This window comes from Schizosaccharomyces cryophilus, assembly GCF_000004155.1.
Source record: "Schizosaccharomyces cryophilus OY26 unplaced genomic scaffold supercont4.2, whole genome shotgun sequence".
Lineage (NCBI taxonomy): Eukaryota > Fungi > Ascomycota > Schizosaccharomycetes > Schizosaccharomycetales > Schizosaccharomycetaceae > Schizosaccharomyces > Schizosaccharomyces cryophilus.
The window spans coordinates 795,078-821,677 of record NW_013185625.1 but is presented as its reverse complement, the minus strand read 5'-3'; the positions used below and the strand labels follow the sequence as shown (position 1 = coordinate 821,677).

At 36.9% G+C, this 26,600-nt stretch overlaps 14 protein-coding genes across 14 annotated transcripts; 8 read left to right on the top strand and 6 right to left on the bottom strand.

Annotated features, from left to right (window-relative positions):
* The first annotated feature begins 23 nt into the window (after positions 1 to 23).
* Positions 24 to 1,372, top strand: SPOG_01911 (COP9/signalosome complex subunit 7a). Its single transcript, XM_013167015.1, has one exon. The coding sequence runs from the start codon at positions 391 to 393 to the stop codon at positions 1,000 to 1,002; it is 612 nt and encodes a 203-aa protein (XP_013022469.1). The 5' UTR covers positions 24 to 390; the 3' UTR covers positions 1,003 to 1,372.
* Positions 1,336 to 4,209, top strand: SPOG_01910 (urease Ure2). Its single transcript, XM_013167014.1, has one exon. The coding sequence runs from the start codon at positions 1,635 to 1,637 to the stop codon at positions 4,140 to 4,142; it is 2,508 nt and encodes an 835-aa protein (XP_013022468.1). The 5' UTR covers positions 1,336 to 1,634; the 3' UTR covers positions 4,143 to 4,209.
* Positions 4,210 to 4,337: 128 nt separating this feature from the next.
* SPOG_01909 (uncharacterized protein) lies at positions 4,338 to 6,138 on the top strand. Its single transcript, XM_013167013.1, has 4 exons — positions 4,338 to 4,785; positions 4,834 to 5,224; positions 5,283 to 5,651; positions 5,697 to 6,138. The coding sequence occupies exons 1-4, from the start codon at positions 4,519 to 4,521 to the stop codon at positions 5,777 to 5,779; spliced, it is 1,110 nt and encodes a 369-aa protein (XP_013022467.1). The 5' UTR covers positions 4,338 to 4,518; the 3' UTR covers positions 5,780 to 6,138.
* A 723-nt stretch (positions 6,139 to 6,861) lies between these two features.
* Positions 6,862 to 9,161, top strand: SPOG_01908 (acetyl-CoA hydrolase). The gene has a single exon (XM_013167012.1). It carries the CDS (start codon positions 7,367 to 7,369, stop codon positions 8,930 to 8,932), a length of 1,566 nt encoding a protein of 521 aa, XP_013022466.1. The 5' UTR covers positions 6,862 to 7,366; the 3' UTR covers positions 8,933 to 9,161.
* Positions 9,162 to 9,288: 127 nt separating this feature from the next.
* On the top strand, positions 9,289 to 11,015 carry SPOG_01907 (pyridoxamine 5'-phosphate oxidase). Its single transcript, XM_013167011.1, has 4 exons — positions 9,289 to 9,613; positions 9,733 to 9,757; positions 9,816 to 9,898; positions 9,954 to 11,015. Exons 1-4 carry the CDS (start codon positions 9,494 to 9,496, stop codon positions 10,299 to 10,301), a joined length of 576 nt encoding a protein of 191 aa, XP_013022465.1. The 5' UTR covers positions 9,289 to 9,493; the 3' UTR covers positions 10,302 to 11,015.
* On the bottom strand, positions 9,711 to 12,158 carry SPOG_01906 (checkpoint clamp complex protein Rad1). The gene is made up of 3 exons (XM_013167010.1): positions 11,370 to 12,158; positions 11,046 to 11,289; positions 9,711 to 10,986 (listed from the first exon to the last, which is right to left on the bottom strand). Exons 1-3 carry the CDS (start codon positions 11,503 to 11,505, stop codon positions 10,413 to 10,415), a joined length of 954 nt encoding a protein of 317 aa, XP_013022464.1. The 5' UTR covers positions 11,506 to 12,158; the 3' UTR covers positions 9,711 to 10,412.
* A 433-nt stretch (positions 12,159 to 12,591) lies between these two features.
* On the top strand, positions 12,592 to 16,207 carry SPOG_01905 (DUF1716 family protein). The gene has a single exon (XM_013167009.1). It carries the CDS (start codon positions 12,809 to 12,811, stop codon positions 14,495 to 14,497), a length of 1,689 nt encoding a protein of 562 aa, XP_013022463.1. The 5' UTR covers positions 12,592 to 12,808; the 3' UTR covers positions 14,498 to 16,207.
* SPOG_01904 (SAGA complex histone acetyltransferase subunit Gcn5) lies at positions 14,540 to 16,230 on the bottom strand. Its single transcript, XM_013167008.1, has one exon. The coding sequence runs from the start codon at positions 15,912 to 15,914 to the stop codon at positions 14,643 to 14,645; it is 1,272 nt and encodes a 423-aa protein (XP_013022462.1). The 5' UTR covers positions 15,915 to 16,230; the 3' UTR covers positions 14,540 to 14,642.
* Positions 16,231 to 16,825: 595 nt separating this feature from the next.
* SPOG_01903 (uncharacterized protein) lies at positions 16,826 to 17,848 on the top strand. The gene is made up of 4 exons (XM_013167007.1): positions 16,826 to 17,052; positions 17,212 to 17,225; positions 17,309 to 17,379; positions 17,450 to 17,848. Exons 1-4 carry the CDS (start codon positions 16,964 to 16,966, stop codon positions 17,690 to 17,692), a joined length of 417 nt encoding a protein of 138 aa, XP_013022461.1. The 5' UTR covers positions 16,826 to 16,963; the 3' UTR covers positions 17,693 to 17,848.
* SPOG_01902 (OTU family cysteine protease) lies at positions 17,179 to 18,986 on the bottom strand. The gene is made up of 2 exons (XM_013167006.1): positions 18,486 to 18,986; positions 17,179 to 18,434 (listed from the first exon to the last, which is right to left on the bottom strand). The coding sequence occupies exons 1-2, from the start codon at positions 18,843 to 18,845 to the stop codon at positions 17,895 to 17,897; spliced, it is 900 nt and encodes a 299-aa protein (XP_013022460.1). The 5' UTR covers positions 18,846 to 18,986; the 3' UTR covers positions 17,179 to 17,894.
* A 38-nt stretch (positions 18,987 to 19,024) lies between these two features.
* Positions 19,025 to 20,290, bottom strand: SPOG_01901 (ribosome biogenesis protein). The gene is made up of 3 exons (XM_013167005.1): positions 20,126 to 20,290; positions 19,946 to 20,038; positions 19,025 to 19,897 (listed from the first exon to the last, which is right to left on the bottom strand). Exons 1-3 carry the CDS (start codon positions 20,237 to 20,239, stop codon positions 19,460 to 19,462), a joined length of 645 nt encoding a protein of 214 aa, XP_013022459.1. The 5' UTR covers positions 20,240 to 20,290; the 3' UTR covers positions 19,025 to 19,459.
* Positions 20,291 to 20,498: 208 nt separating this feature from the next.
* Positions 20,499 to 21,854, bottom strand: SPOG_01900 (pig-U; the record flags this gene model as incomplete). The annotated part of the gene is made up of 2 exons (XM_013167004.1): positions 20,499 to 21,333; positions 21,460 to 21,854. 2 exons carry the CDS (start codon positions 21,852 to 21,854, stop codon positions 20,499 to 20,501), a joined length of 1,230 nt encoding a protein of 409 aa, XP_013022458.1.
* On the top strand, positions 21,770 to 22,922 carry SPOG_01899 (ribosomal protein subunit S18). Its single transcript, XM_013167003.1, has one exon. It carries the CDS (start codon positions 22,252 to 22,254, stop codon positions 22,786 to 22,788), a length of 537 nt encoding a protein of 178 aa, XP_013022457.1. The 5' UTR covers positions 21,770 to 22,251; the 3' UTR covers positions 22,789 to 22,922.
* SPOG_01898 (chromatin silencing protein Clr2) lies at positions 22,160 to 26,428 on the bottom strand. The gene has a single exon (XM_013167002.1). It carries the CDS (start codon positions 24,709 to 24,711, stop codon positions 23,083 to 23,085), a length of 1,629 nt encoding a protein of 542 aa, XP_013022456.1. The 5' UTR covers positions 24,712 to 26,428; the 3' UTR covers positions 22,160 to 23,082.
* Between the last annotated feature and the right edge of the window lie 172 nt (positions 26,429 to 26,600).

The following is a 26,600-nucleotide window of genomic DNA, read 5'->3' as shown; positions in this document are numbered from 1 at the left end:
ACTTACTCATAGGAAGGATGGGACACTTTTTGAGGTGTTGGTACCCATCGTGAGTACCAGGTTCTCAACAAACAAAACCTGAGAAAAAGCTTGTTTCAGTTCCGGTTTACTTGAATTGATTTTGTTTTGCAATTCAATTGGGGAATTAATTCGAGGTTACTGGTTTTATTTACTCAGACAGGTAGGGTACATCTCAAATGTTTGTTTGAACCAAGAAAGTGTATCCAAAGATTTCAATCCATTAATTTTTCCCTTCCATTAACTGAATTTTTATTTGTCCATAATTCATGAGTTGCATTGGCCTCTGAAAGCTCCTGTATCTAGAAACAACACAGTGAATATCATACATTATAAAAATATACTATACTATATATTTATTTAAGTTAGGATATGGATCAGAAGATTTTAGCCGCAATTGATGATCCCAACGTATTCTCGTTTGAGTCCTTGTGGCAGGAATGCCAAGCGACACAAGATACTGTGTCCCCAGCAATATATCAACTCTTGAGCACGTTCTACAAAGGATCGACGAAAGATTGTTCATCGGATTGGAGCCAGGAACGAGTAGACAAGCTACAACTTCTGTCGCTGGTAGATGCTGCTGTACGGTGCACAGGTTCTAGCATTTCCTATGAGGATTTGTGGAAACAGTTAAGATTAGATGATTCCCTTGTCCCAAAAGAAAAGGATTTTATTCTTGAACAATACTTGATCCAAGCAATGATGAATCAAATCCTCGTTGGAAAAATTAACTCACAGTCGCGGATGCTCCATGTGTCATGGGCCATGGAACGAAGTTTGAATCATCACCGAATTGAAGAAATGAAACAGACTCTCTCAAAATTTATTCTACGTTGTTCGGAAGTCTTTCCTAAAACCGATATGCATCCTCCATTGACCAAATCATTTAAACGTGCGAGCCGGCTGTCTAGTGGTGACGGCATGGATCACTATACATCGGACAAACGTGCTCGAGCGGACGATAGTTCCATGGAAGAGTGAAGGCTGTTTCCCTACTTTCAATTGTTCAACCTCTTTTGTATGTTAATATACTATGTAGAAAGTCGCATCCAAGGAATCTTTGTAACGTCTTTCTTTGCAGTAAATGTCTACTTCATTTGAATGAAGACTTCGTAGTGCACTGATATCGAAACGAACACTCATATCCACCATATTTTATTTTTTTGATTTCTAGGTTTTTCTGCACCTAAATTACACTCAAACATACCTATTCGAGAGTAACAACAACTTATTTAAAACTTAACTTATCTTTGGAGTAGTTCTATTGTTGCGTTTTTCACTTTTTTCAATGAACCTGTGCTACTTCACTACTGGATAAACAAAACAAAAAAAAAAAAAAAAAAAAAAGTAACTGTTATAGAAGCGACTAAGAAATTCTTAGCGTTCACCTTTTACTGACTTTTCATGCATTTTTTTTGCATATCCTGATCCTCGCTACGCTCTTACCTTAATACACTTTATTCTGCTATCTCAGATATACAGATAAGCTGTTTTGGATGCTCCTTCCGTTCCTGATTAAGATTATGTCGATATAAATCGTCTAGGAATTTTTCCATCCTTCCATTATTCACTTTTATGGAAATCCATGCTAGTCGTTTAACTGGTACGAGAGAATGCAACCAAGAGAATTACATAAGTTACTCCTTCATCAGCTGGGGTCTGTGGCTCAAAAAAGACTTTGTCGTGGTGTTAGACTCAATAAACTGGAAGCAATTTCGCTGATTGCTTCTCAAACCCAAGAGTTTGTTCGTGATGGTACCCATTCCGTTGCTGAATTAATGAGTCTTGGTAAGAATATGCTAGGGAAGCGCCATGTTCAGCCGGAAGTGACTCATTTATTACATGAAATTATGGTTGAAGCCACTTTTCCTGATGGAACTTATTTGGTGACTATCCATGACCCTATTTGTACTCCAGACGGAAATCTTGAAAACGCTTTGTATGGGAGCTTTCTTCCTATCCCTAAGTCAGAGATGTTCCCTCCTGTAGATGAAAGCTTATATGCGCCAGAAAATGCTCCTGGCTATGTAGAAGTAGAAGAAGGAGAAATCCACCTTTTACCTACTTTGCCTCGTATATCTCTGCAAGTAACGAATTACGGTGATCGTCCTATTCAAGTTGGCTCCCATTATCATTTTCTCGAAACTAATGAAAAACTATGCTTTGACCGTGCAAAGGCTTATGGCAAAAGATTGGATATATCTTCGGGTACCGCCATTCGTTTTGAGCCCGGTGTCACAAAGATAGTTAGTTTGGTTCCTATTGGCGGTAAACGAGTCATTCAGGGAGGTAATGCTCTTTCTAAGGGCCCAGTCGATGAATCACGAACCACCGAAATCCTTGATAACTTGATTAACCAAGGGTTCATGCATCAAATGGAAGTATTAAGTAAGGATACTCTTGAAAAGATTCAACCTTTTCGGATTCCCCGTAAACAATACGCTACCATGTATGGACCCACAACCGGTGACAAAGTTCGTTTGGGTGATACTTCCTTGTTTGTAAGAGTGGAAAAGGACTTAACAGAATATGGTAATGAAGCTGTCTTCGGTGGTGGAAAAGTTATTCGTGATGGAACTGGTCAAGCGAGTGGAAAGTCGATGAATGAGTGTCTCGATACTGTCTTAACCAATGCCTTAATTATTGACTATACCGGAATCTTCAAGGCTGATATTGGTATCAAGAATGGATTCATAGTGGGTATCGGTAAATCTGGTAATCCTGATACAATGGATAGTATCACAGACAACATGGTTGTGGGCTCGTCTACTGATGTTATATCTGCTGAGAATAAGATCGTCACTTTCGGAGGCATGGATAGTCATGTTCATTTCATATGTCCCCAGCAAATTGAAGAAGCTCTAGCATCAGGGATTACAACTATGTATGGTGGCGGAACTGGACCTAGTACAGGAAGTAATGCTACGACATGCACTCCCAATGCAGATCTTTTAAAATCCATGTTCAGAGCTACGGACTCCTATCCGATGAACATCGGTCTTACAGGTAAGGGAAATGATAGTGGGCATGCTTCTCTTCGTTCCCAAATCGAAGCTGGCTGTAGTGGTATGAAGCTTCATGAAGATTGGGGCTCCACTCCTGCTGCCATTGATTCTTGTTTAACTATTTGTGATGAATATGACGTTCAATGTCTAATACACACGGATACACTGAATGAATCTTCCTTTGTTGAAGGAACTTTTAAAGCCTTCAAGAATCGCACAATACATACTTATCACGTTGAAGGAGCTGGAGGCGGGCATGCTCCTGATATTATTTCTCTTGTCCAAAATCCTAATATTTTACCCTCAAGCACAAACCCTACGCGACCTTACACTAAAAATACTTTGGACGAAGAGCTAGATATGTTAATGGTTTGTCACCACCTGTCAAGAAATGTTCCTGAAGATGTAGCATTTGCTGAGTCTCGTATTCGTGCTGAGACTATTGCTGCTGAGGATGTCTTGCAAGATTTGGGTGCAATCAGTATGATTAGTTCTGATTCTCAAGCTATGGGACGCTGTGGTGAAGTCGTTTCAAGAAGTTGGAAGACGGCTCATAAAAACAAAACAGAGCGAGGATACTTGCCAGAAGATGAAGGAACCGGGGTAGACAACTTTCGTGTCAAACGTTATGTCGCCAAATATACAATTAATCCCGCTATCAGTCATGGTATTTCACACATTGTTGGATCCGTGGAGGTTGGAAAATTTGCAGATTTGGTCTTATGGGACTTTGCAGACTTTGGCGCCAAACCTTGTATGGTGCTTAAAGGAGGTATGATTGCAATGGCAATGATGGGAGATCCTAATGGATCGATCCCAACTGTTTCCCCTATTGTTTCTTTGCAAATGTTTGGAGCAAAAGCTCCTGAGAGAAGTATTACATTTGCTTCCGATTATGCTGTATCAAACGGTGTAATGAACACCTATGGTCTTCATAAACGAGTTGAAGCAGTAAAAGGAACAAGAGGTATTGGGAAAAAGGATATGATTTTGAATTCTTACATGCCTGAAATGAGTGTAGATCCTGAATCTTATACAGTAACTGCTGACAATGTCATTATGGAATGTGACCCTGTTGATACGCTTCCTTTGTCCCAAGGGTATTTCATCTTCTGACGAATTCACCGGCAGATCTGCCTGCCCAAGTTAAATTGATGAAAACAGTAATTTAATGAACAAGATATGTAATAATTAATATTGAACTATACACATTTAAGACAAATATTTCTACGGCGATAAATCTTTTCAAGGATCAAAGTACAACTAGTTATTTTCACGTTTGTTAAAGACTATTGTTTTGGTAAAGCAAAGTAAATGTTATCTGGCTAAAACTTTGAATGTTAAACCGACTTCATTGGTGAAGAGGTGGGTCTATTGAAAATACAACTTTACCACTAACCCTCACTTATTAAGCTCAATGTTGTTCTAACTAAAAGGAAATTTCGCTCTTTTATACCATTACTTCAATCTTTTGTAAACAATAAGGAAAAAAATGCGGTTTATTCAGTCACTTGGTCGTTTTAAATACTTTCTTCGATCTCTGACAAAATCATCATTATGGTTTATTTTGTTGATCACAATGGAGGCAATAATTAACATTTGTTTTTCTTCATACTCATTTGGACAGTATAGCCATATGACTGATAAAGTAGAAATTGTTTTCGATGCTGTGTTCTCCATGCTTATTGTGATCCTTTTAGGGTCAGTATATCTACTATATGCTGGTTGGGAAGCAGTGTTGCAGAAGAATGTTGTTGCCGTATGTAATTGTTATTTTAGTATCTATAATCACTAACATATTGAGTAGACTAGTGCTGTCCTACTGTTCCATGTTTCGTTCTTTATTTATTCAATCATTCAGTATGTGCTAGTAGGTACTTGCGTACACTTTACTGATTGGATTGTCAATAAATCTCGTTTTTCGCCTTTTCGTATGATCTACTTGTACACCTCCTTCAGCAAGTACAATTTTCTATTTCATAATTCGACTTTCACTTTTTATAATATTAAGGCCTTCTACATTGCCTTGCCCGTTGTCATAGGTGTGATTGGTATTATATTGTGCTTTTTAGTCTACCGCATGAACAAAGCATATGGATGGGTTATGTATCAGCGACATGGGCCAGATCTTCATATGAGAAGACGTTACCTTATTTACGAAATATTTGTTGCTTTGATTAAGCTAGATTTCTACTTTTGTAAGTTTTGTGTGCACATTGAAACATAATGGTCTTTGCTAACACCTATTGTATATAGGTACTTGTTCATCTATTCAAATTCTATTGACTAATAAACACTCCTATGGTGGTCATTATCAAAAGACTAGAGTAATCCTCATGATTTTGGTGATACCTTATACCCTGTTTGTTTTGTTTGTTGCCCTTTACGCTGTGCGTAGAGAAAGCTATATGTTGATGGGATTTGTGGAGACAATGATGCTTGCAGGGTCGGCGTATTATCTGTACTATATGTTAGTTACGTTCGAAAGTAGATTAAGTTCTTTAGATAACTATAGTGGATTATCTACCCTGCCTGTGACCTTGATTACCGTTGTACATGTTTTAACTACATTTGGGATAGGGATTACATGTATGATAAACTTTGGACATGGTCTTCGTGAATACTGTATGTGGGAATTGTTTTTGAACTATGGCTTACAAATCTTTTTAGTGAATTACTTGAATCAAAAGAAAAAGGAAGAGTCCAAAAGTGAATTGAATCTTCCAAGGTCCCGAAGACCAATTGACGATTAACAGTACATTTTTTCATTCAAGCTTTCAATTTTTATCCTCACTTTGAGATTATTGTTCTTTGCGTTCTTGTTGATGTTGTGGTGCATACTTTTCATCGAAGGTTTTTTGTCTTTATGGATTTCCGGTTTTATATATGTCCAGCCCTAAATCTCAGTTAGAAGGATTTACCATTTTCCCTTTATCGTTAATTCTCGTTCTTTTCGTTTATCCTAGATATTTAATATTTATAGAAGGTCTTGCTTGTTTCCGTTTATCGTTGTATCAACCGGCGTTGGTTACGCTTCTTTGCAATGCATGTTGTCAACGCTTTCTAATTCTACAAGGTAATAAATAATAATGTATTCTATTTGGTTAAATGATAGCAGACGATGACGAAACTGAAAGAGGTTTTCCTAGTTGAAAAGTAGAGTTGTTGAAAGACGACAAATGAATCTCTCTACCATGGGAAAGGAATCATTTTTTTCTGTAAAACTATGAAAGAAACTCTTACAAACCATCTTTCTCCAAGCACTTTTCTCTATTCATTAGGTTTTTTTGTTTTTTGTTTTCTAATCCTTTACTAAACAAAAGGAAAAGGAACTCATTTTCGAAGGAAACTTGGTAGCGAAAAATATAATTCAACTATAAATAAACAAAAAAAATAAGAAATCAAACTCATTCGTTTCTATCCGTTGAAGAAGGAATACATCTGAATATGTCTTCACTTACGAAATCATTTTCTTTTCTTGTCAACATCTAACAAGTTCATTCTTTCTGTCAAAAAGTTGCTCCTTCTATTATTAGTTACCTTTTACAAATAAGAATAATTCCACTTCCTTTTCTTTGATTCTTCATTCCTTCCAATAATGATTTATTCATTATTTACTAACATTACAACTCCTAAAGCTCCTTATGCCACATAACGAAACTCTTCGTATTAATCACTTTCCGTTATGTTCCTTTTACGAAATCCAAATGTCATTCCCGATGCATCTATCGGCAAAGCCATATTATTTGCTTATAACCTTAAATCGGCAATGGGATCCGTTTAGGAAAAGTATATATAACCGGCGTTGCCGCTTCACAAGCGAACTTCTTCTTAACCATTTATTCCTAACCACCATCCGTTCCTAAGGCATATTTGTACAAGTACATCATCCTTACAATTTCTTTGATATCTGAGAAGAATAACAATATTTTGACTTCTTGGTATCTGGAATTTTCAACAATTTTGCTTTGTTCATCGATATTGTTTACGCTTTGGTTCAAATCGCGATTTCTGATTTCATTTGCTTTTATATAAACTCAATTGAAGGTTTAAAAAGCTCAGCCTGCTGAAAGCAAGAGCTTTGGATTATCGTTCTTCGTAGATTCCATTTATTTATTTTCGCCTTCATTATTATTTTCTATCTTTTTGATTTCTGTGTTTCCCTATTCTTTTTCTAAAAAGAAACGAAATACGTAACAAATTACGCGAACTTCTACTTTTTCGGATTAGATCTGGATTTATTATCTGTCTTATAACTTTTTTTATTATTTTCTTTTGAGCATAAATTTTTTTAAAGTACCCCCCTCTCACTTCTTTTTCTAGCTTTCTACTTTATTATTATGCCGTCTCTTCTATCTACTCGCATTCGCAACCCTGCATTCGCGAAAAAGATCGTCTCTGATCCCGCTAGTCTTATTCCCTACTTTAAAAATGGTGATTATGTTGGTTGGTCCGGCTTTACTGGCGTCGGTTATCCCAAGATGATCCCTAAAGCTTTGGCCAAGCATGTAGAGTCCAAGAACCTTCAGGGAAAAATGCGTTTTAAACTCTTTGTAGGCGCTTCGGGTGGTGCAGATACCGAATGTAAATGGGCTGAGCTTGACATGATTGAGCGTCGTTGTCCCCATCAAGTCGGTAAGCCTATCTCAAAGGGTATTAACGAAGGCCGCATTCAGTTTTTTGACAAACATCTTTCCATGTTCCCCCAGGACTTGTTGTATGGTTATTATACTCGTGGCCGTGAAAAGAACACTTTGGACGTAGCGATTGTTGAAGCTACAGCCATTACGGAAGATGGCGGTATTATTCCTGGTGCTTCTGTGGGCGCTACCCCTGAACTGCTTCAGATGGCTGAAAAAGTCATCATTGAAGTCAATACTGCCGTTCCTTCTTTTGAAGGTCTTCATGATATTGCTGACATCCCCAACCCTCCTTATCGTACCCCCTTGATGGTCAACCGAGTCGATGATCGTATTGGTAAACCCTATGTCAAAGTTGACCCTTCCAAGGTTATTGGCGTCGTGGAAGCTACCTATGGTGATATTACGGGTCCTAATTCTCCTGAAGATAGTACCTCACGTGCTATTGGTGGTCATCTTGTCGATTTTTTGAAACATGAAGTGGACTTCGGTCGTTTACCCCAGCATCTACACCCTATTCAATCTGGTATTGGCAACATTGCTAACGCCATTATTGGCGGTTTGGCAGATTCTCCTTTTAAAAACTTGGAAGTTTGGACAGAAGTTTTGCAAGACACCTTTTTGCCTTTGTTTGACACCGATAAACTCCGTTTTGCGACTGCTACCTCAACTCGCTTCTCTCCTCAAGGATTTGAAAAGTTTTATGCTAACTGGGAATACTACAAAGATAGAATTATGCTTCGCCCCCAGGTCATTTCCAACCATCCAGAAATTATCCGTCGTCTTGGATGCATTGCTATGAACACTCCCGTTGAAGTGGATATTTATGCCCACGCAAACAGTACAAATGTTATGGGAAGCAGAATGTTGAACGGTCTTGGTGGGTCTGCCGATTTCCTTCGTAATGCTAAATTGAGTATAATGCACACACCCTCTACTCGCCCATCTAAGAAAGATCCTACTGGTGTTTCTTGCATTGTCCCTATGGCTACTCATGTAGATCAAACAGAACATGATTTGGATATTATCGTGACCGAACAAGGTTTAGCCGATCTTCGTGGATTATCTCCCCGTGAGCGTGCCCATGAAGTTATTCAGAATTGTGCTCATCCCGACTATAAGCCTATTTTGAATGACTACTTTAATTTGGCTGAAAAAGTCTGTCTAGCTAAAGGAATTGGCCACGAGCCTCATATTCTTTCTAGTGTGTTTAAGATGCATCAAAACTTGGTAGAGAAGGGAACCATGAAGATTGACTCTTGGTAAGCTGGATTTAAGATGCATTCCTCGCAAATAGCTATACTTTTGTCATCAGACGGTTTATAATTTCAAGTTTTCTTTTTCGTTATTATGATATATTGCTTATGATCATTTTGATCTTTCTTCTTATTAGAGAAAATGAATTGAAACGCAACGAACCAATTAATGACCTCTTATTCTATGATAATAACATCAATTTAAAGTGGAAATTGTTTCTTTACTATGTAAACGACCGTTGTACTTTATATGTCCAATACAGCTTGATACACGTACATAGTAGGTGCTGGCAACAGATTTGATACTGATTATTCTAGTGTAATTCTCAGAAAAATTGTAGACTATTTTGTCTTATGCATAGTCTTATATATCCTGGTTATGGTGTTGTATTATCTCATCGTATATGAGTTGTGTTGATACTTCCAAGATTCTATCTCCTTGGAATATCCAAATACCAGAACTTGCAAAGCATCGTATTTTTCAAATATTTTTCATCTTCAAAAAGATCTTCATTATACGCTAAATTAGTTGTTTCTTTTATTTTTGTAAAACACCCTTTATATCGGAAAAATGTCTTCAAGAGGAGTGAATCATAATGAAGAACTCCCAGAGCAAATCCGCCGCTGCTTGGGTTCTTCAAAGTATATTCAATTGGCAACATGCTATCATGATCAGCCCCATTCGTCGTTGGTAAGTCACAATTCTTGTGGTTTTTTACAGCAAAACATGTAGCTATGATGGCGACTATTTACAGAGCTACTTTGAGCGAGTTTATTGAATAAATGAATGGTATTAACTATGAAATACAGATGACCTTTACTTATGTGCCTGCCGGTAGGTGAAGTATTCGAAGGCTTTTTTTTTGGCATACTAATATTTAATATCTGCTTAGGACAAGCTCTACCTTATGAAGCTGATGACTGTATCATCCTAACAACTGGAGAAAGTAGCAAAAAATATTTTAATATCAGTTCTGTAAGTAGAGCTAGACAGGTTCAGAATAGAACACCTCACTAACTCCTAAAACAAGAATCCTCGAGTATCGTTACTGGTACACGATTGGACTACAAACCGACAAGAAGCAGATCCAGATGCTTCGTCTCTTTGTAACCTGTTGTACAAGATGAATCAAGCTCAATTTTCTACCACTGCTGTGAGCTTGAACGGTTTAGCTACAGTTTTGCCTAGCGGCAGTGAGGAAGATATTTTTTTCCGAAGCAAGCACATTCATACTAATGACCAAGGAAATACAAAACAGTATGTTGAAGGTGAAGGCCTTCGAGTCATCAAAGTAAAACTGCAAAGTGCCCGTATCAGCGATCAACGATTAGACCATGTTGTGAAGTGGAATGCAAAAGGCGAGGAAACTCCCTTTTAAGCTGTATTGTTCGAGAAAGGTGAATGTTTCCATGTCCTTATTGTGTATGAAAGCTTATTCCATAGAAAGCCTTCTATCCTTATTTATCAAATTATGTCTTTGATTGAAACCTCAATCGTCTTCCTCCTCTGTATTATAATTCTCTTGGTCGTTATAGTTTTCCATGTAGCCATTGTTAGCCAAATTTTCTTCATCATCGTCTTCGTCTTCACTCATTAAATCTAGTGGTGCAATTCGAAAGTCAACAAAGGTACACAAGCCATCTTGACCTACAAGCATCAGCTGAATGTTGAGGGTCCCATTTTCATCTATGCGCAAGCTAACTTTGGTGCCTGCTTGCAAGGCTTTGATAGCTTGCCGAATAAGAGAAAATCGGTAAGTATATGTATACTCAGAGTTGGTTTCAAAAGATTCTAAAACATTTTTCTCATTTGGATATTCCATCTCTGTCGTAGACATTCCTCCTACACATCGCAAAAGAAACGTGGATCTTTGAGAAGACGTTTCAATCATAAGAGACTCACTCATGTTGTTGTCTAACTCTAAAAGAGCGTCGTATAACCACCCACTTCTCATAATAACTTTGGTATTCAAAGTAGTAGCTAACCTACTAACATCGATGTTTTCTTCATAATCTAGTGTTGACAACTCGCATATTGTAGAGTATCCTGCCATTTCTTCAACTCTGAATAGCTATGTTAGCAATAAACCGTGTCAATTTAAATGAAAATTCTTTCAACATACTCCCATTCAAAGGGAGCACCAATTCCCTCAAAGTGTATTTTGCATACAACACCCCGTTTATGCATAGTATTTGTAGAAGGCTGCTGGTCCCAAGGGCTTGCAACTTGTTTTTCTTTTCCATCTGTATAAATCGACAAGCACTGTAACAATGGTGCTAACCTGGTTTTGAAAAGATAACTATAATTTTCTTCATCATCCTCAAAATTGTACTTTTGAAATAACGCTTTGTCAATAAATAAATGTGCTATTCCTTGTTAATAATGAATTACAGAAAGGAATCTTGGACAACAAGCTCGACTTCAATCATCTACTGATTAGTATTACCTTGTAAGGATTGAGATTCATCCACTCCAAAACGGATTCCACGATTCGTAATTTCAACTGTACATTCTTTTGCAAAATCAACACATTTAAGAGTTGAATGAATATGCTTAACGTAGACTGTTTCCGCCTGAAACATTCAGATGGTGAAAACTAGAGATGCACAACGGCCAGTCTTAGAGAATTAATCAGTTGGAGGAATATTAAGCGTTAAGAAGGTCTTAAATTTTACGTGCAACGCTAGAGTAACTAAGGCGATACTTGGAAAAAGGAAGTTTTATACAGATGAAGGATCCTCTAACGTCTGAAACAGCATCCAACTTATATGTCCTTATTAAGGAAGAGGATTAGAGAATTATATCTCAAGAAAGGAAAAGAATATGCTTTACTTATTTTTTCTGTTTGTCCAAGAGTTGATGAGATATGCTTTCTATACTGAATAATAAATCCCAAATGTTGATTCAGCTGTTTATAAAGGAGTCCCCTCTCTTTTTTTGTTAGATTTGTTTCATTCGTACCACACGAGTGCGTTTCTTCATCGTTGGATTCGAATGTTGAAGCCATAGTGCGCCGATGTTCAAAAACCTTTCTGGGTGGATTCAGCTCGTGTATTCCAAACCATCATCTAAAATGATTTCTACTATCGAATTCTTTTGTTTCCTTGAGCGTCACATGCTTCGTCGAGCAGTTGAGATTTCATTACCTTTTGAGCAGTAAAGCATACCTAGTTAGGGTATACGATTTGCTTGCTAAATAGAGTTGAAAGCAATTGCCTTGTGAGGCTTTTCTTTGTTTAGAAGACTATTTGGTTCCGAACGCTAGAAATGCCTGTCGAGCTTATGAAAAGCTATAACTTGATTCGTTTCTTTTTTTTGGCCTATATTCCTTGATATACTATGCGACCTGTTGAACTGGTATATAATAACATTCAAGAACCTTCAAAATTTGTCTTACAACGTGCTTTTTTTTTATAGGCTTAGCGAAAAGAGAACAGATTCTTGAAGCTTTCAGTAGGGATTCTGCTCTATATTCCTATCATGAATAAATTATTAGATGAAACAGATATCCAGCGCTGAATTCTTGCAGTGCTCTTCAATTGACTAATTTTTGGTCGCTTTTCACATCTATTTACTAACATTAAAACATTTTGTCACAAGAGAATTCACTAATCTTTCAAATATATTTTAGCAGCTTGGTAATTTCCTATTTTACATTTCATTATTATCTTTGACCCTGCAACCCTTCCCTTCTTAAACAATAACCTGTAGTCTCTTATACTTCACTTGGAAGGAGTGCTATACCCCAAAGCATAGATAGAAATTTGTATAAACTTAACTATACAAACTCTAAGTTCATTAATTTCGGAGAATTCAAAAGTTTGATTGAATTTACCACTAGGGCTCGTACACTTTCACACAATAGTGTTAAGAGAAGAAGAAAGGATGAATGTAGATTCCATATTTCAAAAGGCAAATGAATCGAGTAAAAAAAGAACGATCGATGAACCAAGCGCCACTGAGAAGTCGTTGAGCAAACGTCGAATGGACGAACCGGAATTGCAAGATATAGAAGACGAAGAAGAATTTGACGAAGAAGGTGGTCGCTTTTTTGGAAGTGGTTTAAGTGAAAAGGAGAAGGAAAGTCTACAATTTTTGGATCAGAATGAGGAAAAAGAAGAACCTGTAATACTAACACCTAATGAATTAAAAAAGAAGGTTGTGAAGTTGGAGAAAGTTTTGAACCAGAATCAAGAGCTTCGTTCAAAATACCCAGAGTCCCCCGAGAAGTTCATCGAGTCAGAAGCTGACTTGGATGAGGAAATTCGTTCTTTCAACCTCTTGTCCGAATATCCCAGCCTGTTTCCTTTGTTTATAAAATTGGGATGTGTCACTACATTCTTAGAGCTTATGACTCATGAAAACGCAGATATTATGATTACGGTACTGGATATGTTTCTCGAATTAACTAACGAAGATATCGATGAGGATGCCTTGAGTTCCTTGTATGAAGCTTTAATACAAACAGGATTTTTGCAAGTGCTTTCCAACGGAATTAAGAGGCTTGATGAAAAAAATGAAGCTGATAGGCATGGCGTATACGCCATTTTATCACTTTTAGAGAACCTTATTTCAATTGACAATGAAGTATGCTCAACAGTGGCTCAGAAAACCGACATGCTACAATGGTTGTTACAACGCATCTCTGTTTCTGAAACGTATATTACAGCCAATTTACAATATTCGGTTGAAATTTTGGCTATCTTCCTTAGTCACTCCCAAGATGCCCGCAAAAAGGTCTGTGAACTAAATGGTATAGACTTATTACTACGAAGAATAAGTCCCTACCGTTTACACGACCCGTCCCAAGGGTTAGAAGAAGAAACAATGGAAAATGTTTTTGATTGTTTGTCTAGTCTTACCCAGGAAACATACGGAAAAGACTCATTCCTGAAGGAAGAAGGAATCGAACTATGTATTTTAAACATGAAGTACAAGGGAAAGAGTAGAAATTCATCATATAAAGTTATCGATTACTTATTATTTGGACCTCTTTCGATGCCCTATTGCCAGCATTTTGTTCAGGCTGGAGGATTAAAATACATTTTTTCTGCATTTATGAAAAGTGAAAGCTCGGAAACGGTAAGCCATCTATTAGCTATCTTTTGCTCCTTGTTTCGATCATTACCAGCGGATACGATAGAAAGAATGCGGTTTTTCAGAAAATTTTCTGAAAATAATAACGAGAAAACGAAAAGAATCGTTTCAATTTATCGAAAATTACACGTGGACTTGGAGAAAATCAATAAGCAAAGAGACTTAGATCAAACACCTGAAACAGAAGAAAAGTCCACCCGGTGGTTCTTAGTACAAATAGATCATGGGCTGTTTTCGTTTCAATCAGTGGTTGTTATTCTAAGCTGGTTATGTGTTGAGGACAATGACATGTTAGAAGTCATTAGGTCGCTTTTCAAGGACGCTAATTTTCCTCTGAACGATTTAAAGGAAAACTTGCTCGCATATCATGAAAGCTTGGAAGATCCTTCGGCTCAAAATGAAGAAAGTGATGATATGTATAGAATTGAAGAAAAGCCTATGGTTACGGCTTTATTAGAGGCATTTCCCGAAGACTAATATGTTTAATGGCTAGACTTAGCTAAAGGATACATGGATAAATGAACGGAAATTATTATATATTAAATGCCAGAAATAAAAAGAGACTATATAAATTAGGTTAATCATTTTGATTTAAATTTCAAAGGAAGAGGACCAAGAATTCTTAATCGGCCAAATGAGAGTACTCTGTTTCCAAAAGTTTTTTTTGGAAAAACTTTTCAAGGCGGTCGGCGTTTTTGTAATAAGTAGTGCTTGGATCATTATATTGTCGGCAATTATTAAATATTAACTTTGCGTCTCGAATGAATTCTTCAACAGATTCATACTGGTTATTATGAAGTCGATACTCCATAGTAGATAAATCCACTGGATGCTCAATGACTTCGTAGTAATCGGGAACATCTTCTCTGTTCACAGGTTGAGCAAACGGCCAAGAGGAAGGATGGTTTTGCATTTCAGTAAAAAGCATTTCTAATACGGCGAAGAATGGCTTGGGCTTTGGTTGTTTGGCAAGTTCCTCCATTTCCTTGCACCATCCGACTTCCATCAAACCTGGAACTTGGTTTGGTTCGATATGTGCGGGTCCGTTCTTGAATACTTCCAGTCCGGGATAAACGATGTTGGAGCGAGTGAGTTTGTTGATTTTTGAAATAACAGCTGCTTTTTGAATAGCTAAAATTACATTCGCTTCCAAGTATTTAATCTTTGGGAGCATGGTACACTGCATCAAAGTACCACCTTCGTAATCTTTTATATAGCCCATCCATATTTCTTTCGGCAAGGTGATTTCTTTGGTAAATCCTTGCTTTTTAAAATAACCAATGGCATAGTTATCGGCATATGTGAGGAAATGCTGGACTTTGGAAGTTCCACGAACGTAATCTTTTAAATGATTCATTAAATGTGAGCCATAACCTCGTACCTGTTCAGTAGAAGCAATCGCACAAAAAACAATTTCGGCAAATTGACGTTGCTCAAAGGGACGGTAGGTGATGCCACCCACAACGTGCAAGTTATCTTTCACGATGGTCATGGACAGGTGATTTCTGTCGTAAATAAGTCTTGTAATATATTCCTTTGGCATTTTAGGTAATTGCTTCATGAAGATATTTTTTAGACCTGTCAACATAATAAAGCTTTCAGGATTACCGTCATTTGCTACCACACGAAACTTAATGATTCCTCGTTTTTCTTCCAAAGCAGCAGGCTTTTCCAAAATCTTAAGTTGTCCCAAATCAAAGTCTACTTTCAGGTCAGACGAAAGCAATCTTCGACGTTTGGAAGTCGCTGCATCATTTCCATTTATGGCCTGAGAAGATTGCAACTGTATTTCAGAGTCCGTTTCTTTTCTCTCTTCCTTGATGGTAGTAGGCTTATCAATTTCCATAGCCGTATGGTTTTCTTCCTCCTCGTTGTAGTGATGATTTGGATTCATCGTACTTTCAAATAACTCTTTTATTTGTTTACAGCCCTGAAGTCCAGTCCACCCCAAACCGAAGAAAAGAAAGCAATCAAACAAGATATCTCCCCACAAAAATATGCAAGAAAACAGGAATCACGTTTCGTACAACAAAACACTTATAATACGCTGACAATGATAGTTTTTCTTCGTTTTCGTTACACAAAACTATGAGTAGTAAACGGAGACACAACAAAGAGAAAGTTATAATAGAGTACTCAAAATGAAAGCATTTTCTTCGAAACCGTCAACCAAAACTTACAAAAACCCAGGTTTTTTTTTCTTGTAGGTTCTTTTATGGTGGTAGTGTTTTTTTCCATATAGTGAATCATTGCGTGTCATTATTCGCAAATGTCAAATATAAGCTGGAAAAACAGAATCAAAAAGAAGACGGGATGGGATAGAATGGTGGTAGAATATGTATTATCGATTCTTGTTCTATTGAATCTATGATGATGGCTTCGTTCCAGTGTTTTCAGTTTGCGGTGGAACGGTGATAGCATTCTTCACGTATAGCCCAATCTATCAGTGTTCGTATATAGAACGCCTCTTTCTATGAAAGTTGACTTCCTATACATTCTTTCGCTGTACTTGTACTTAGATAGCTATGAAGTCTTTCCACTTGGGATTGCGTAAATTTACAACAAGGTAAAAACAGGTTACCAACATAGAACGAGCTTCAGGCCAGGCTAAGGAAAGGATTATGTATCTTTATTTCATCTATATCAGCAGAAAGTAGAATCGTATCCCTAGATCCACTGTTTTTACTGTTTATCCTGAAGTAAACAAACGCAAATCCCAGAGATCACAGGTAGCAAATCTCGTTGCAATGATATCTTCCTAACTGTAATACAATATTAGGTAATTAGCATAATATTAACTTATAGACTCACTTTCGATAGAGAACCAAATGATTGTCACTTTTTAAGAAAATATTTGGTCATTGTGACAAAGTCTGCGTTCTCTTCTAATGTTTCTTTCTTTTACCAATTGCTTGATTTTTTTTCTTAAAATAGGGACATATAATGTTCTTCTTCTTCCTTCCTTTAGGAGTCCAGGATTTCTGGCATAATAAGAGTAAATACGCAAACCTTTTATTGACTTGTCCAAGATGGTATGTAACTATACAGTCATGTAACCCTTAGAAGGGTAAACAGGAATGTAAAAAGGAGGTCTACTCTCTAGTACCTTTACTTTCATTTTTCTTACATTTATAATTTCAAAATTACAATGCATGACCCCTTGATGGACGCTAGTTACTAACCATCTCTAGTCTAAACAAATCAGGTATGATATTGAACATCTCATCTGTGCTTCAGTCTGTCAACGAAAATCTTAACGAATGCATTATTAATACCTCAATACAATAGTTCGTGTTTGTCGACATTGGAAAACACTGTCCATTATTGTTCTACCAATTCTGCCTGTCTATACGACAAAAGTAAGTTCATATCTCTTTGGCTGTGAAGTTTTTTTGCAACACAAATCGACCCAAGCTGACACGGATACAGGCCCTTCGATGCTCTGTTTGTGGATGGTGGGAGCCTTCCAACAAAAACTTAATTGAAAAGAAAAAACAGGACGAACCCCGTCTCCAAGGTGCGAGATTACAAGGATTTCAAGGAGCGCAGTTTCCCTATCCAGGAATGATGATTCCGCAACCTGCCTCTCAACCTAGTAACTTGAATCCATCGCAACAGCAGTTACCATCAAAGCCCAATCAACATGAGGAGCAGCTTCCTCCTTACTCATAATAATCACCAAATGTCAAAGTAATTTTTATTTCTTTCTTCCTCAATAGCCATATTTAGTAGCTGTTTTTAGATATCTTAGTGCGAATCACTGCAAGTATCCCAATATAAATAAAATATATTAATTAGTGCCTAGTGCTAACAAAACATAATCCCAAGGAAACCATCGTTTTTAAAGTTGACTATATGCCTGTTCGTTAAACCTTCACTTATTGTATATCAAGCTGTTATAATGAGCACCCAATCCGTATAAATGTTGATAATATGCGATGCATACAGGCGTCGTGTGCTTCACATCCTGAGGTTCGAATTTAATTACAGGGCCATTAGTATTATATACATGGATAGGAACATTTAGATCATTTGAAAGCGCTTGGATTTCAATATCGCCTCCCCATTTTCCCGTTGTCGAAATCTCATTGCAATATTGTTCAACCGACATTACTTCTCCCGTGTCTTCATCGAGTAAAAACCCAGAATATTCATCTCCATGTTTGGAAATATAGCTTGCAGCATGGTCGCGAAGCTGTTGATAGCTCAACTTTATATTAAAATGATAGTTAAGCTGATGCGATATTGATGCAAATAAACAGTGGCCGTCCGGAATTATATCAAAGGCAACCAATCCTGAATCTGAAAGAATTTTCGAAAGCTTATCCTTTTCTATCTTTTGTTTGTCCACGGTATTCGCATGCTCCGTTTCCGCTTGTTCACTCATTTGTCGCATTTCCGCTTTCTTGCGCTCCTAAGAAACGTTAATAATTTGGACATGAATTATATCCTTTAAAATACGTACAAGACGTTCTTTTTGACGATTCCTGGATTTTTTGGGTCCTTTAGGTTGTTCTACTGCTTCACCCTTTGGCTTTTCAGACGACTTTGGGGGACTGTTTAAATCCGTTGATTCCATTTGTTTTAGCAATGTAGCAACAAGGTCATCTTGATCATTGCTTTCCTCTGGCTGTAGGGTCCGTTCAAGGTCTGTTCTTTCCTGAGCGTGCCTTTGAGACAAATCAGCTTCCATGTCCGCAATTTTTTGCTGGATTTGCTTCTTCTGTTTCTTATTTCCTTCTTTTGTTTGTTTCCTAAGGGAAGCAATTTGAGCTTGGAGCCCTTTATGCTCTTCTTTCTGCTTGTTGAACAATTCTTCCATCATTAAGAATTGGCTGTGTTCAAGTCAAAAGATGTTGAATTCACCGAATCTTCGGTTTGCTTTATATCACAAGTTTAGAAGGTACTACTTTTCTTTTAACCAGAGAAAAATATAAAGAGTGCATTTGGAAAGGTAAATTCCTACCTTGGCCATGATTAAAGGAACGAATGAACAAGTCTACCGCTAGCAGAAATTTATACAGCTTTTTGTATTCTTCATCTATTTAATGAAATTTAATATTAAATGAAAACCCAAAGAATCCGTTCTATTAACCTACATTAAAAATGTACATAATTTGTCAAGCAACCCGAGAAAAAAGTACGCCAAACTAAAACCATAGTGTTCTTTCTATGATATGCTTTAACATAAAAAAGAACAAAGCAAAAAGCACCAAGCTTGATAAAAGGCATTCCTCAAGTGAGGCAGACAAACAATTAAAAGGTGATATTGTCCGTCGTTTATTAAATGAAGCCTCTGAAGTCAAGAGTACTGTTATGAAAAAAATAATTACCTTTAAGTAACCCCAACAGTGTAAAGTGTGTTAGTTGAAGTTTGATTATTAGAAGATCCAATACTTTTTTGAAGACATAATAGCAGTTTCTATCGAAACCAGCAGTTTAAATGTCTTTTCTAGAAAGCTTTTTTTTCTTGCGAGCTTCTGAATCTTTCCCCTTCGACTTTTTGGTCGCTTTCTTCTCTTTTTTCCGATCTGACTTGGGATGAGACGATTTTTTTTCCTTTTTGCGCTTTTTGGAAGAAGATGACAGCGAATCCTCAGAATCCTTTCTTTTTCTTTTATGCTTTTTATCTTTTAATTTTTGCTCGTCAGATCCTGATTTTGCCTTCCGAGAAGATTTTTTCTTTGAGCGCTTGTCTTTCGGCTGTTCTTCTGACATTTGAATAGAGTTATTTTTCAAACCCTCTCTTTCTTTCTCTTCTTCTATTGTTCCAGATAGACAACCCGCATATCGAAATACAGTCGACAAGGCCGAGTATTTACTGTGATACTTCGCCATTGCTAGCTTGTTAGATGTCCCTTTCGTTTCCAATTGAACCTAGTTTTGTTTTATTAGTATAAAAAATTATTTCTGATCAATTCGTACATTGCCATTTCCAGCGTTTACTTGGATAGATTTCAACTGTGAAGAAAAGATATTATCCCACCATTGGTCGGCGTAATCATGCTTTGTACCCAACTATAGTTTTCATTAGAACGTTTTCTTTTTCAAGCTTTCCTTGAAATGAAGTCTTTTCCCTCATTCCTAAATTTTTCAAGCACGTACACCACGAGTATCATATTTTCTAGACGTCAAAACAGGTTTAAGGAGACCACCTTCTTTTAAGGCATTTCCCTCTTGCCAACCAAAAGAGTTGAGGTACTTCTTTGAGCTAAACATCAACACGCTCAAGGACTTCAATAACCACGGTCAGCTGGGAGGTGGTGGAAGAGGATGCAAACCAGAAATCACATCGAAAACCTGTTAGCCACGAATTGAATTTGAAGAATCAATTAACCCTTTATAATTGTAATACAATACTAAAATTTTTGGATTCAGTTTATGGTTACTGAATAGTAAATCATTCCAGCGATTGCCGTAAAGATTAATGGACAGAGTAGTTATTGTGCAAATTCTTTTCTCCTTTAAATAGAAATTTCTAAGGAATTTGTACCAAAGGCTCATTCTTTTTTTCTGGATGCTTACTTCTCCATTCAATCATAAGCACTGCCCTTAAAAAATCCATCGCCTTTAATGAGATTCCTATTGCTAGTATCAAATTGCTGGCATAAAAAAAATTTGCGTTTCCACAACCAAGGGTAATCCAAGAATGGTAAAAGGTTGTTCCTAACACAAGAGCAAAGACTATTCCGTTATTGGCCAAAAGACTATACTTCATATTTTCCTGGGCTTTTCCAAAGATGGGGAGAAGAGACAAAAATAAGGAATAATCGGCGATAGATGGATAAATTTTGAATATACTGTGGATCCCCATCATCAAGACAGTCGCAATCAATGGTAGCTTTTGTAAACGTATGGTGATTGGTATGATGAACATGACAGGAGCAACAGCGAATACAAACAGAAAAAACAAGCGAAATTCTTCAAAGATTTCAGTAAAAAAATACCACCAGAGCCCAATATTAGGAGTGAGGTCATGGGCATTCATATATACATGAAGCGGAGTCATCAGGAAAGTAAATGTCTGTAAAAGAATTGCAGAACCGATAATTAAACAAGACATGTAAAATAAGAAAACAAAAAAAGTTCCAGTTATTGATGCCTTTGGATTGCTTTGTTTCAAAATATAATAACTGGGTAACACAAGAGAAATTGTGCCTGGATTGACAAATAAACTTAAGGCAACTGTGCAAGCGTATCCCACTTGGAAGCCTTGAATTGAAAAATATATAAAAGCAAGTGTTAAGAAATTTAAAATTACATCGCTTGAGCAAGCAATATTCGGAAGAAACGTAAGTGGATTCAATAAGTAACTATGATCATTGTTAGTACAACAGTAGAATCCGAGCCAAAATGAAGCTTTAAATTTAATTGCAAAAGAACGAGTAAGCCACGTAATGTCAATGGATGGTAGTGAAAGCATTCATAAAAGCACTTACATGATAGAAATCCACAAAGAAGAAGTTCCGCAATAAAGATCTCTATGTTTTTTATTTTCTTGATACTTTTCAGAAATCTTGTAAACTAACCAGCCGCTAGCTACTGTCAAGAAGGAATAAAGAATGCGTATTGCATCTACTCCTCCTAGCAATTCACAGCTAAAATGAAGAAACAGAATTAAGGGGGACTGATAATAAACGCCTCCAGAGTATGGATCAAGCCCACGGCGATACAGAAAAAGCCCTTCTTGTACCCGCAGAAAGCTGGACACAGGAGTTGATATTTCAATTCTTTTTGACAAAGCTTCTGAAAATTTTGACTTTGACAGATAGAATTGAATAATAAAGGTGAATAACGAGATGAAAGTTAATTTTAGTTTTTCCTTCGAATCCATATTCGTTGCTGTTATGCAGTTGACCGGGTTTATTTACGTTTCGTGAACGTGTATGAGTAACAGGTAAGTAAAGCATCTAACGATCCAGATTCTCCTTCTCTTTTACCAAACTTCTATAAAAGTAACTGAAGCAATAAAACGTTTTGTAATTCCGGATTTCTCGTATGAATTCGTTTGCTTAGTGCAGACTTCAACGCTATGATATAGGAATATAAGTATCGAAGACTTGTTACCTTGGAGTGAAGCCCTCGACCACAAAGTGTATCTATAATAAGATTTCAATTAGAAAATACAAATTTGTGTAACGAAAGGAAATCTAGGAATATTGATACGACGAGGGGATTTAACGTTTCAATCATTGAATTCATTAGGCTTACAACTAAATTTTTGTTGAAAAATGCTGGGATTGACGCGCCTTGGGCTTCGTCGTTTTTGGACCCATCCTCATCTAAGGAATGATGGTAAAATCAATCTTACTGAGGTGCTAGAAAAATCAGTTTTATCGAATCCAGAAAAGATTCCGCCTCAGAAGAAGGAACCTACGTATATTGCAGGTTCTGAGTTTCTTCCTAGACCTTACTATTTGCATGCTAAATGTTTAAAGAATAACACTCATATAACCCTCTGTAATCCAGACAAAAAAATAATTTACAAGGCATCTTCTGGATCATGTGGATTCCGGAAAGGAAAAAGACGCGGATACGATACCGCGTACACCGTAACCTCAAAAGTCCTCGAGCAAATTCGTCTAAAAAATATGAGTATTGAAAACCTGTATGTTATATTTTGCGGATTTAGTCAAGCTCGTGAGGCCGTGCAAAATTGTTTACTAGGCCAGGAAGGTTCTCTCGTTCGAGATAAAATCGTCAAAATCATGGACAAATCGCCGATTAAATTTGGCGGTCCCCGTGGTAGAAATGTGAGAAGAATTTAATTTCGTGTAGTGCTTGATTTTAAACTCATTAATATTGATCCCAAGATGCTCACCTAAAGACCTTATGCATATCGTTCATCCCCCGTGCTCTTTGTTTTGGATAGCAGTGAAAGATATATTCAATAGCATAATGTCCTTTAATACAAGCTATCTTTAAAAAATGTTTGAATCGCCTTCCATTAAAACCTATTCCTATTGAACAAAATACCTAGGCAGATATAACCATATGCGGTATATATTAATAAACAAACAAAAAGAAAGAAAAAAAAAGAAAAGAAATGCACAGGAGAAAACTCACATGACAACTGGCGAAACTAGATCGATTTCAGAAAGTAAAAGCTCATAAAAATCATCGTCAACCCAATTTTCATTTCCAACAGCTTCCAGTCTCGATAATACTCGTCTCTTTTGTTCCTTTGAAAAATGATACTTCCCTTTTATTGACCAAGGTTCGTACCACCTACCCGCTATATCTGCAAGCTCACATATAAATTCTGAAGAATCACTATGCATGAGAGTGTATTCAGTTTGCGAAAACTGTTCAGCCATCTGTAACCGACGTGGTAGATTCTTCCGATCTCGAAATCGGTGAAAAGTTTGAGGTGTAGCATCTTTTTGTGACCAAAGAGATCCTTGAACACAAACCACATCATCAACGTTTACAAAGATATCGGATATATACATTAAAGAAGCTTTGGAAAATTCAGGGGGGAGTGAGTCAGTATGCAAGATGCAAAGATCATTAATCCATAATTTCTCAGCTCCATAATAAACGCCAAAAAAATGATCGTCAACGTTTTCTGACTCACTTTCGATAATAGGAAGAACGGTCATCGGAAAAGGATGATGTTCATCTATATAAACACGGCGTTCAACATCCGTGCTCTCCATGGGTCGAAACTTTCCATAAAGACACCAACTGTGAGCAATATCGTTAGCGAGTATATGGCTTGGGCGACTCATATCTACGAGCTGCTGCGTCCAAGGTTCAATATCAGCAGCAGCCATGTCGAAAAAGAATCTGGAGTTTCCTAATTCCTTGCAATGATATTGGTAAGGTTCTATGTAAGCATCCAAAAACGGACTAACAGAATTATCTTTATTTGTTTCATAGTTGATTAAATTCCTAGCCACAATGATTCCAGGAATAATTTCGTAATTCGTATCAATCCAAACAACTTCACCAAGTCGAAATGAAGATGGCCAAGTAAATGTATCATCTTTACACTCGTGGAACATCCTTTCCATATCCTTTTGGATGTTTCTTCGACCTTTGGCTGGGCCATTGGTGCATAACGAGCAGCAGCAATTCGCTCCATTCCTTGACAAATCTGAAATTAACCAGTAGAGATGATGCTGAAAGTCATTCATCGATCGAAAAGGGCGACCTCCAGGATGCCCGTACACCCAGTACTCACGTTTTGCTCCAGAACTATCACGATTAAGATCACGCTGGTAAAGCTGATAATGCTTTGGTAAAGCCTCCAATACATAATTATCAAACCTTTCCGCCGTAATTATACGAGACGTGTATTTTGGAGGAGCATTCTCCTTGGGCTCATCAGTTGATACTGTTCTGGAAGGGGGCCGTGATCGATGGGAAGAGACAAGGGACTTTGTATTTAATTGAGAAGGAGCTGAAGTTGGATTAATAACAGTAAAGGAGGTATTAGGTAATGAGTTTGAGGACACTTTTGAAGCATGAATAGAATGTCGGTAAAGATCATGAAAGACCTGCTGGGTTGAACCGGAACCACCGAAAATATGCTGAGCTAGCAGCTTTCCGCAGGTTTTTCGAAACGCTAAATGTCTTGGATCATCATGAGCAAGGGGTGTAATCGAGGGCGCATAACGAGTTTTGAAAGAACCACTGGGCAAGGTCCTCGCATCCCCATCAGACCAAGTACAAGTTATACTAGGCATATTGGGAGGAAACCTTTTCAGTTTTCTCAATAACAGGATTTAAAAGGAAAAGAAAACAGTAAAGAAACCCGATCACTCTATGGGAAAGAGTGAAAACAACTAAATATTGCAGAAAAAAAATAAAGAAACAAACAAGAAAAGACGTATGTTGAGAAATACTAATGAAAATGGAAAAGCCTTTCTTTCCTATGATTAGTTTCCAATGCGATCAAAGAAGTAGGATATAACTACGTTATAATTGCTTTAGAGCTAAAAACAATACATTATAACAAAAAAAGAGCATGGAATCTATAAATCCAAGTAAAAAAATCGCTAAACCGTTTATGAAAACAAGGCTTTTTAAGATTGTGAAAATGGTCCACTTTGGGTAGGTGCACTTTGCTAAAAGGGAAACAGCTCTATTAGGAAGGTAATACAAGTATTTCAATTAGCTTGATAGGACACGAAAAGAAGTGTTAGTAAGAAAAGAAAATTAAATACAATGTAATCTTTAAATAAGATCCAAAAAAATATACCTTTTGGTGTGAATATGTTACAAAGGTGGACTAACGACAAGCATTTTGGATACAAACAAGCTTTTCTTTCTTTTTTTTAGAAAAAAAAGAAAAAAAATAAATCCGTTAAACTAATGAAAGGTTGAATAAACTTTTGCTTAAATTCGACCATAGAGGATGATTATAGCACGAAGGAGGAAATCCTCGAGATTTTTATGACCGTTAGAACTTTATCAATTTGCTTTGGGATCGGAAAGAATATGGCTAGTTATCATTGTTCGAGCAATTAAGAAGAAACAGAGTGATGATGAAAAGGGAAAACACTGAGAAACGGAATCAAGACATCAAACTTGGAACGGTGACCTTTTGATTTTCTCTTATTGCTTTATTTACTTTTGACTTTTATTTTCTCAGATTTCCCACAGTGATCTTCCAAATGAATTTCGTTTGACAATATCTTAATTCACTAGTTTCATCGCAAAACCCTCTAAAATCGCACCTTGAAAGCGAATGTTCATTTCATAGAATCCTATTAGGAATTCTTTTATTGAAAATTAACGCTTCGCTCTTGCGTCTCTGTCATTCAGACTCCCATGGGTGAATTTCATTTGATTGCATCAGCCTTAAACATGGTACACAATTGAGACGGATGATTTGTATGCTAAATAGAAAAATCATTCCCCATCCCTTTTATGTTTTCGTCTTTCCTTGTTCGTTTTCAACATCTCCTTGAGCCAGAAAACAAAATCTGGAAACGGTCTCCAATGAATTCTCATTTCATGCAAACTAGCAGTCGCATTATAAATACATCTTTAGTTTTTTGTTCTAAATAAAAATTCGACTCTCAACGTTATACTTGATGCCTTATTTATCAAATCAAAAAAAAATTTCGTATCTTGATTTCATTTGATCAGATACGATTTTAGTGGGTATTACTTATTTCTCAGGTTCCCAGGCTTCCCTAATTATCAGAAGCGTAATTAACGATAGTCACGAAATAAGATCCCACGGAAAAAGACTTAACTGAATTTAAAATCATCAATTTGGCTTTGATCGTTCTCCAGATTTTTTCTTCTGACTCCCAAACTCCTGCTACTTATTAAAGAAGCGTTGGACCTTCCAAGGTTCTCGTTGAGTTTATAGAGCAGACAGAATTGTAGTCTTCCTTATAACTGAATCCTGATCTTTCTCTTTTTTATTGATTATTAGGTATCATTGTTAGTGGTTGAAGTCTTAGATTGGGATTGTTGGTAAAGTCTATATAGCTATCCATTTTTTTTTTTTTTTTATTCATTCAGCTCTTATTCCTTCTATTCCTTTTAAAAGTTTATTTATCTTTGATACATAATACGTCCGTTTGCCAAGGTCTTTCATATACTGTCACTCATGAACATG

Excerpts from the sequence above, each read along its gene's own strand:
- SPOG_01911 (XM_013167015.1), top strand. The coding sequence starts at position 391 with ATGGATCAGAAGATTTTAGCCGCAATTGATGATCCCAACGTATTCTCG.
- SPOG_01910 (XM_013167014.1), top strand. The coding sequence starts at position 1,635 with ATGCAACCAAGAGAATTACATAAGTTACTCCTTCATCAGCTGGGGTCT.
- SPOG_01909 (XM_013167013.1), top strand. The coding sequence starts at position 4,519 with ATGCGGTTTATTCAGTCACTTGGTCGTTTTAAATACTTTCTTCGATCT. Across the intron at positions 4,786-4,833 it reads TGCAGAAGAATGTTGTTGCC|ACTAGTGCTGTCCTACTGTT; the intron begins GTATGTAATTGT and ends CATATTGAGTAG. Across the intron at positions 5,652-5,696 it reads ACATGGTCTTCGTGAATACT|TGAATTACTTGAATCAAAAG; the intron begins GTATGTGGGAAT and ends AAATCTTTTTAG.
- SPOG_01908 (XM_013167012.1), top strand. The coding sequence starts at position 7,367 with ATGCCGTCTCTTCTATCTACTCGCATTCGCAACCCTGCATTCGCGAAA.
- SPOG_01907 (XM_013167011.1), top strand. The coding sequence starts at position 9,494 with ATGTCTTCAAGAGGAGTGAATCATAATGAAGAACTCCCAGAGCAAATC. Across the intron at positions 9,614-9,732 it reads ATCAGCCCCATTCGTCGTTG|ATGACCTTTACTTATGTGCC; the intron begins GTAAGTCACAAT and ends TATGAAATACAG. Across the intron at positions 9,899-9,953 it reads AATATTTTAATATCAGTTCT|AATCCTCGAGTATCGTTACT; the intron begins GTAAGTAGAGCT and ends TCCTAAAACAAG.
- SPOG_01906 (XM_013167010.1), bottom strand. The coding sequence starts at position 11,505 with ATGTTTCAGGCGGAAACAGTCTACGTTAAGCATATTCATTCAACTCTT. Across the intron at positions 11,290-11,369 it reads TGAATCTCAATCCTTACAAG|CACATTTATTTATTGACAAA; the intron begins GTAATACTAATC and ends AACAAGGAATAG. Across the intron at positions 10,987-11,045 it reads GGTGCTCCCTTTGAATGGGA|AGTTGAAGAAATGGCAGGAT; the intron begins GTATGTTGAAAG and ends ATAGCTATTCAG.
- SPOG_01905 (XM_013167009.1), top strand. The coding sequence starts at position 12,809 with ATGAATGTAGATTCCATATTTCAAAAGGCAAATGAATCGAGTAAAAAA.
- SPOG_01904 (XM_013167008.1), bottom strand. The coding sequence starts at position 15,914 with ATGAATCCAAATCATCACTACAACGAGGAGGAAGAAAACCATACGGCT.
- SPOG_01903 (XM_013167007.1), top strand. The coding sequence starts at position 16,964 with ATGTTCTTCTTCTTCCTTCCTTTAGGAGTCCAGGATTTCTGGCATAAT. Across the intron at positions 17,380-17,449 it reads TGCCTGTCTATACGACAAAA|GCCCTTCGATGCTCTGTTTG; the intron begins GTAAGTTCATAT and ends ACACGGATACAG.
- SPOG_01902 (XM_013167006.1), bottom strand. The coding sequence starts at position 18,845 with ATGATGGAAGAATTGTTCAACAAGCAGAAAGAAGAGCATAAAGGGCTC. Across the intron at positions 18,435-18,485 it reads ATCGTCAAAAAGAACGTCTT|GAGCGCAAGAAAGCGGAAAT; the intron begins GTACGTATTTTA and ends AACGTTTCTTAG.
- SPOG_01901 (XM_013167005.1), bottom strand. The coding sequence starts at position 20,239 with ATGTTTAGCTCAAAGAAGTACCTCAACTCTTTTGGTTGGCAAGAGGGA. Across the intron at positions 20,039-20,125 it reads GAAAATATGATACTCGTGGT|TTGGGTACAAAGCATGATTA; the intron begins GTACGTGCTTGA and ends TGAAAACTATAG. Across the intron at positions 19,898-19,945 it reads TAAACGCTGGAAATGGCAAT|GTTCAATTGGAAACGAAAGG; the intron begins GTACGAATTGAT and ends AAACAAAACTAG.
- SPOG_01899 (XM_013167003.1), top strand. The coding sequence starts at position 22,252 with ATGCTGGGATTGACGCGCCTTGGGCTTCGTCGTTTTTGGACCCATCCT.
- SPOG_01898 (XM_013167002.1), bottom strand. The coding sequence starts at position 24,711 with ATGCCTAGTATAACTTGTACTTGGTCTGATGGGGATGCGAGGACCTTG.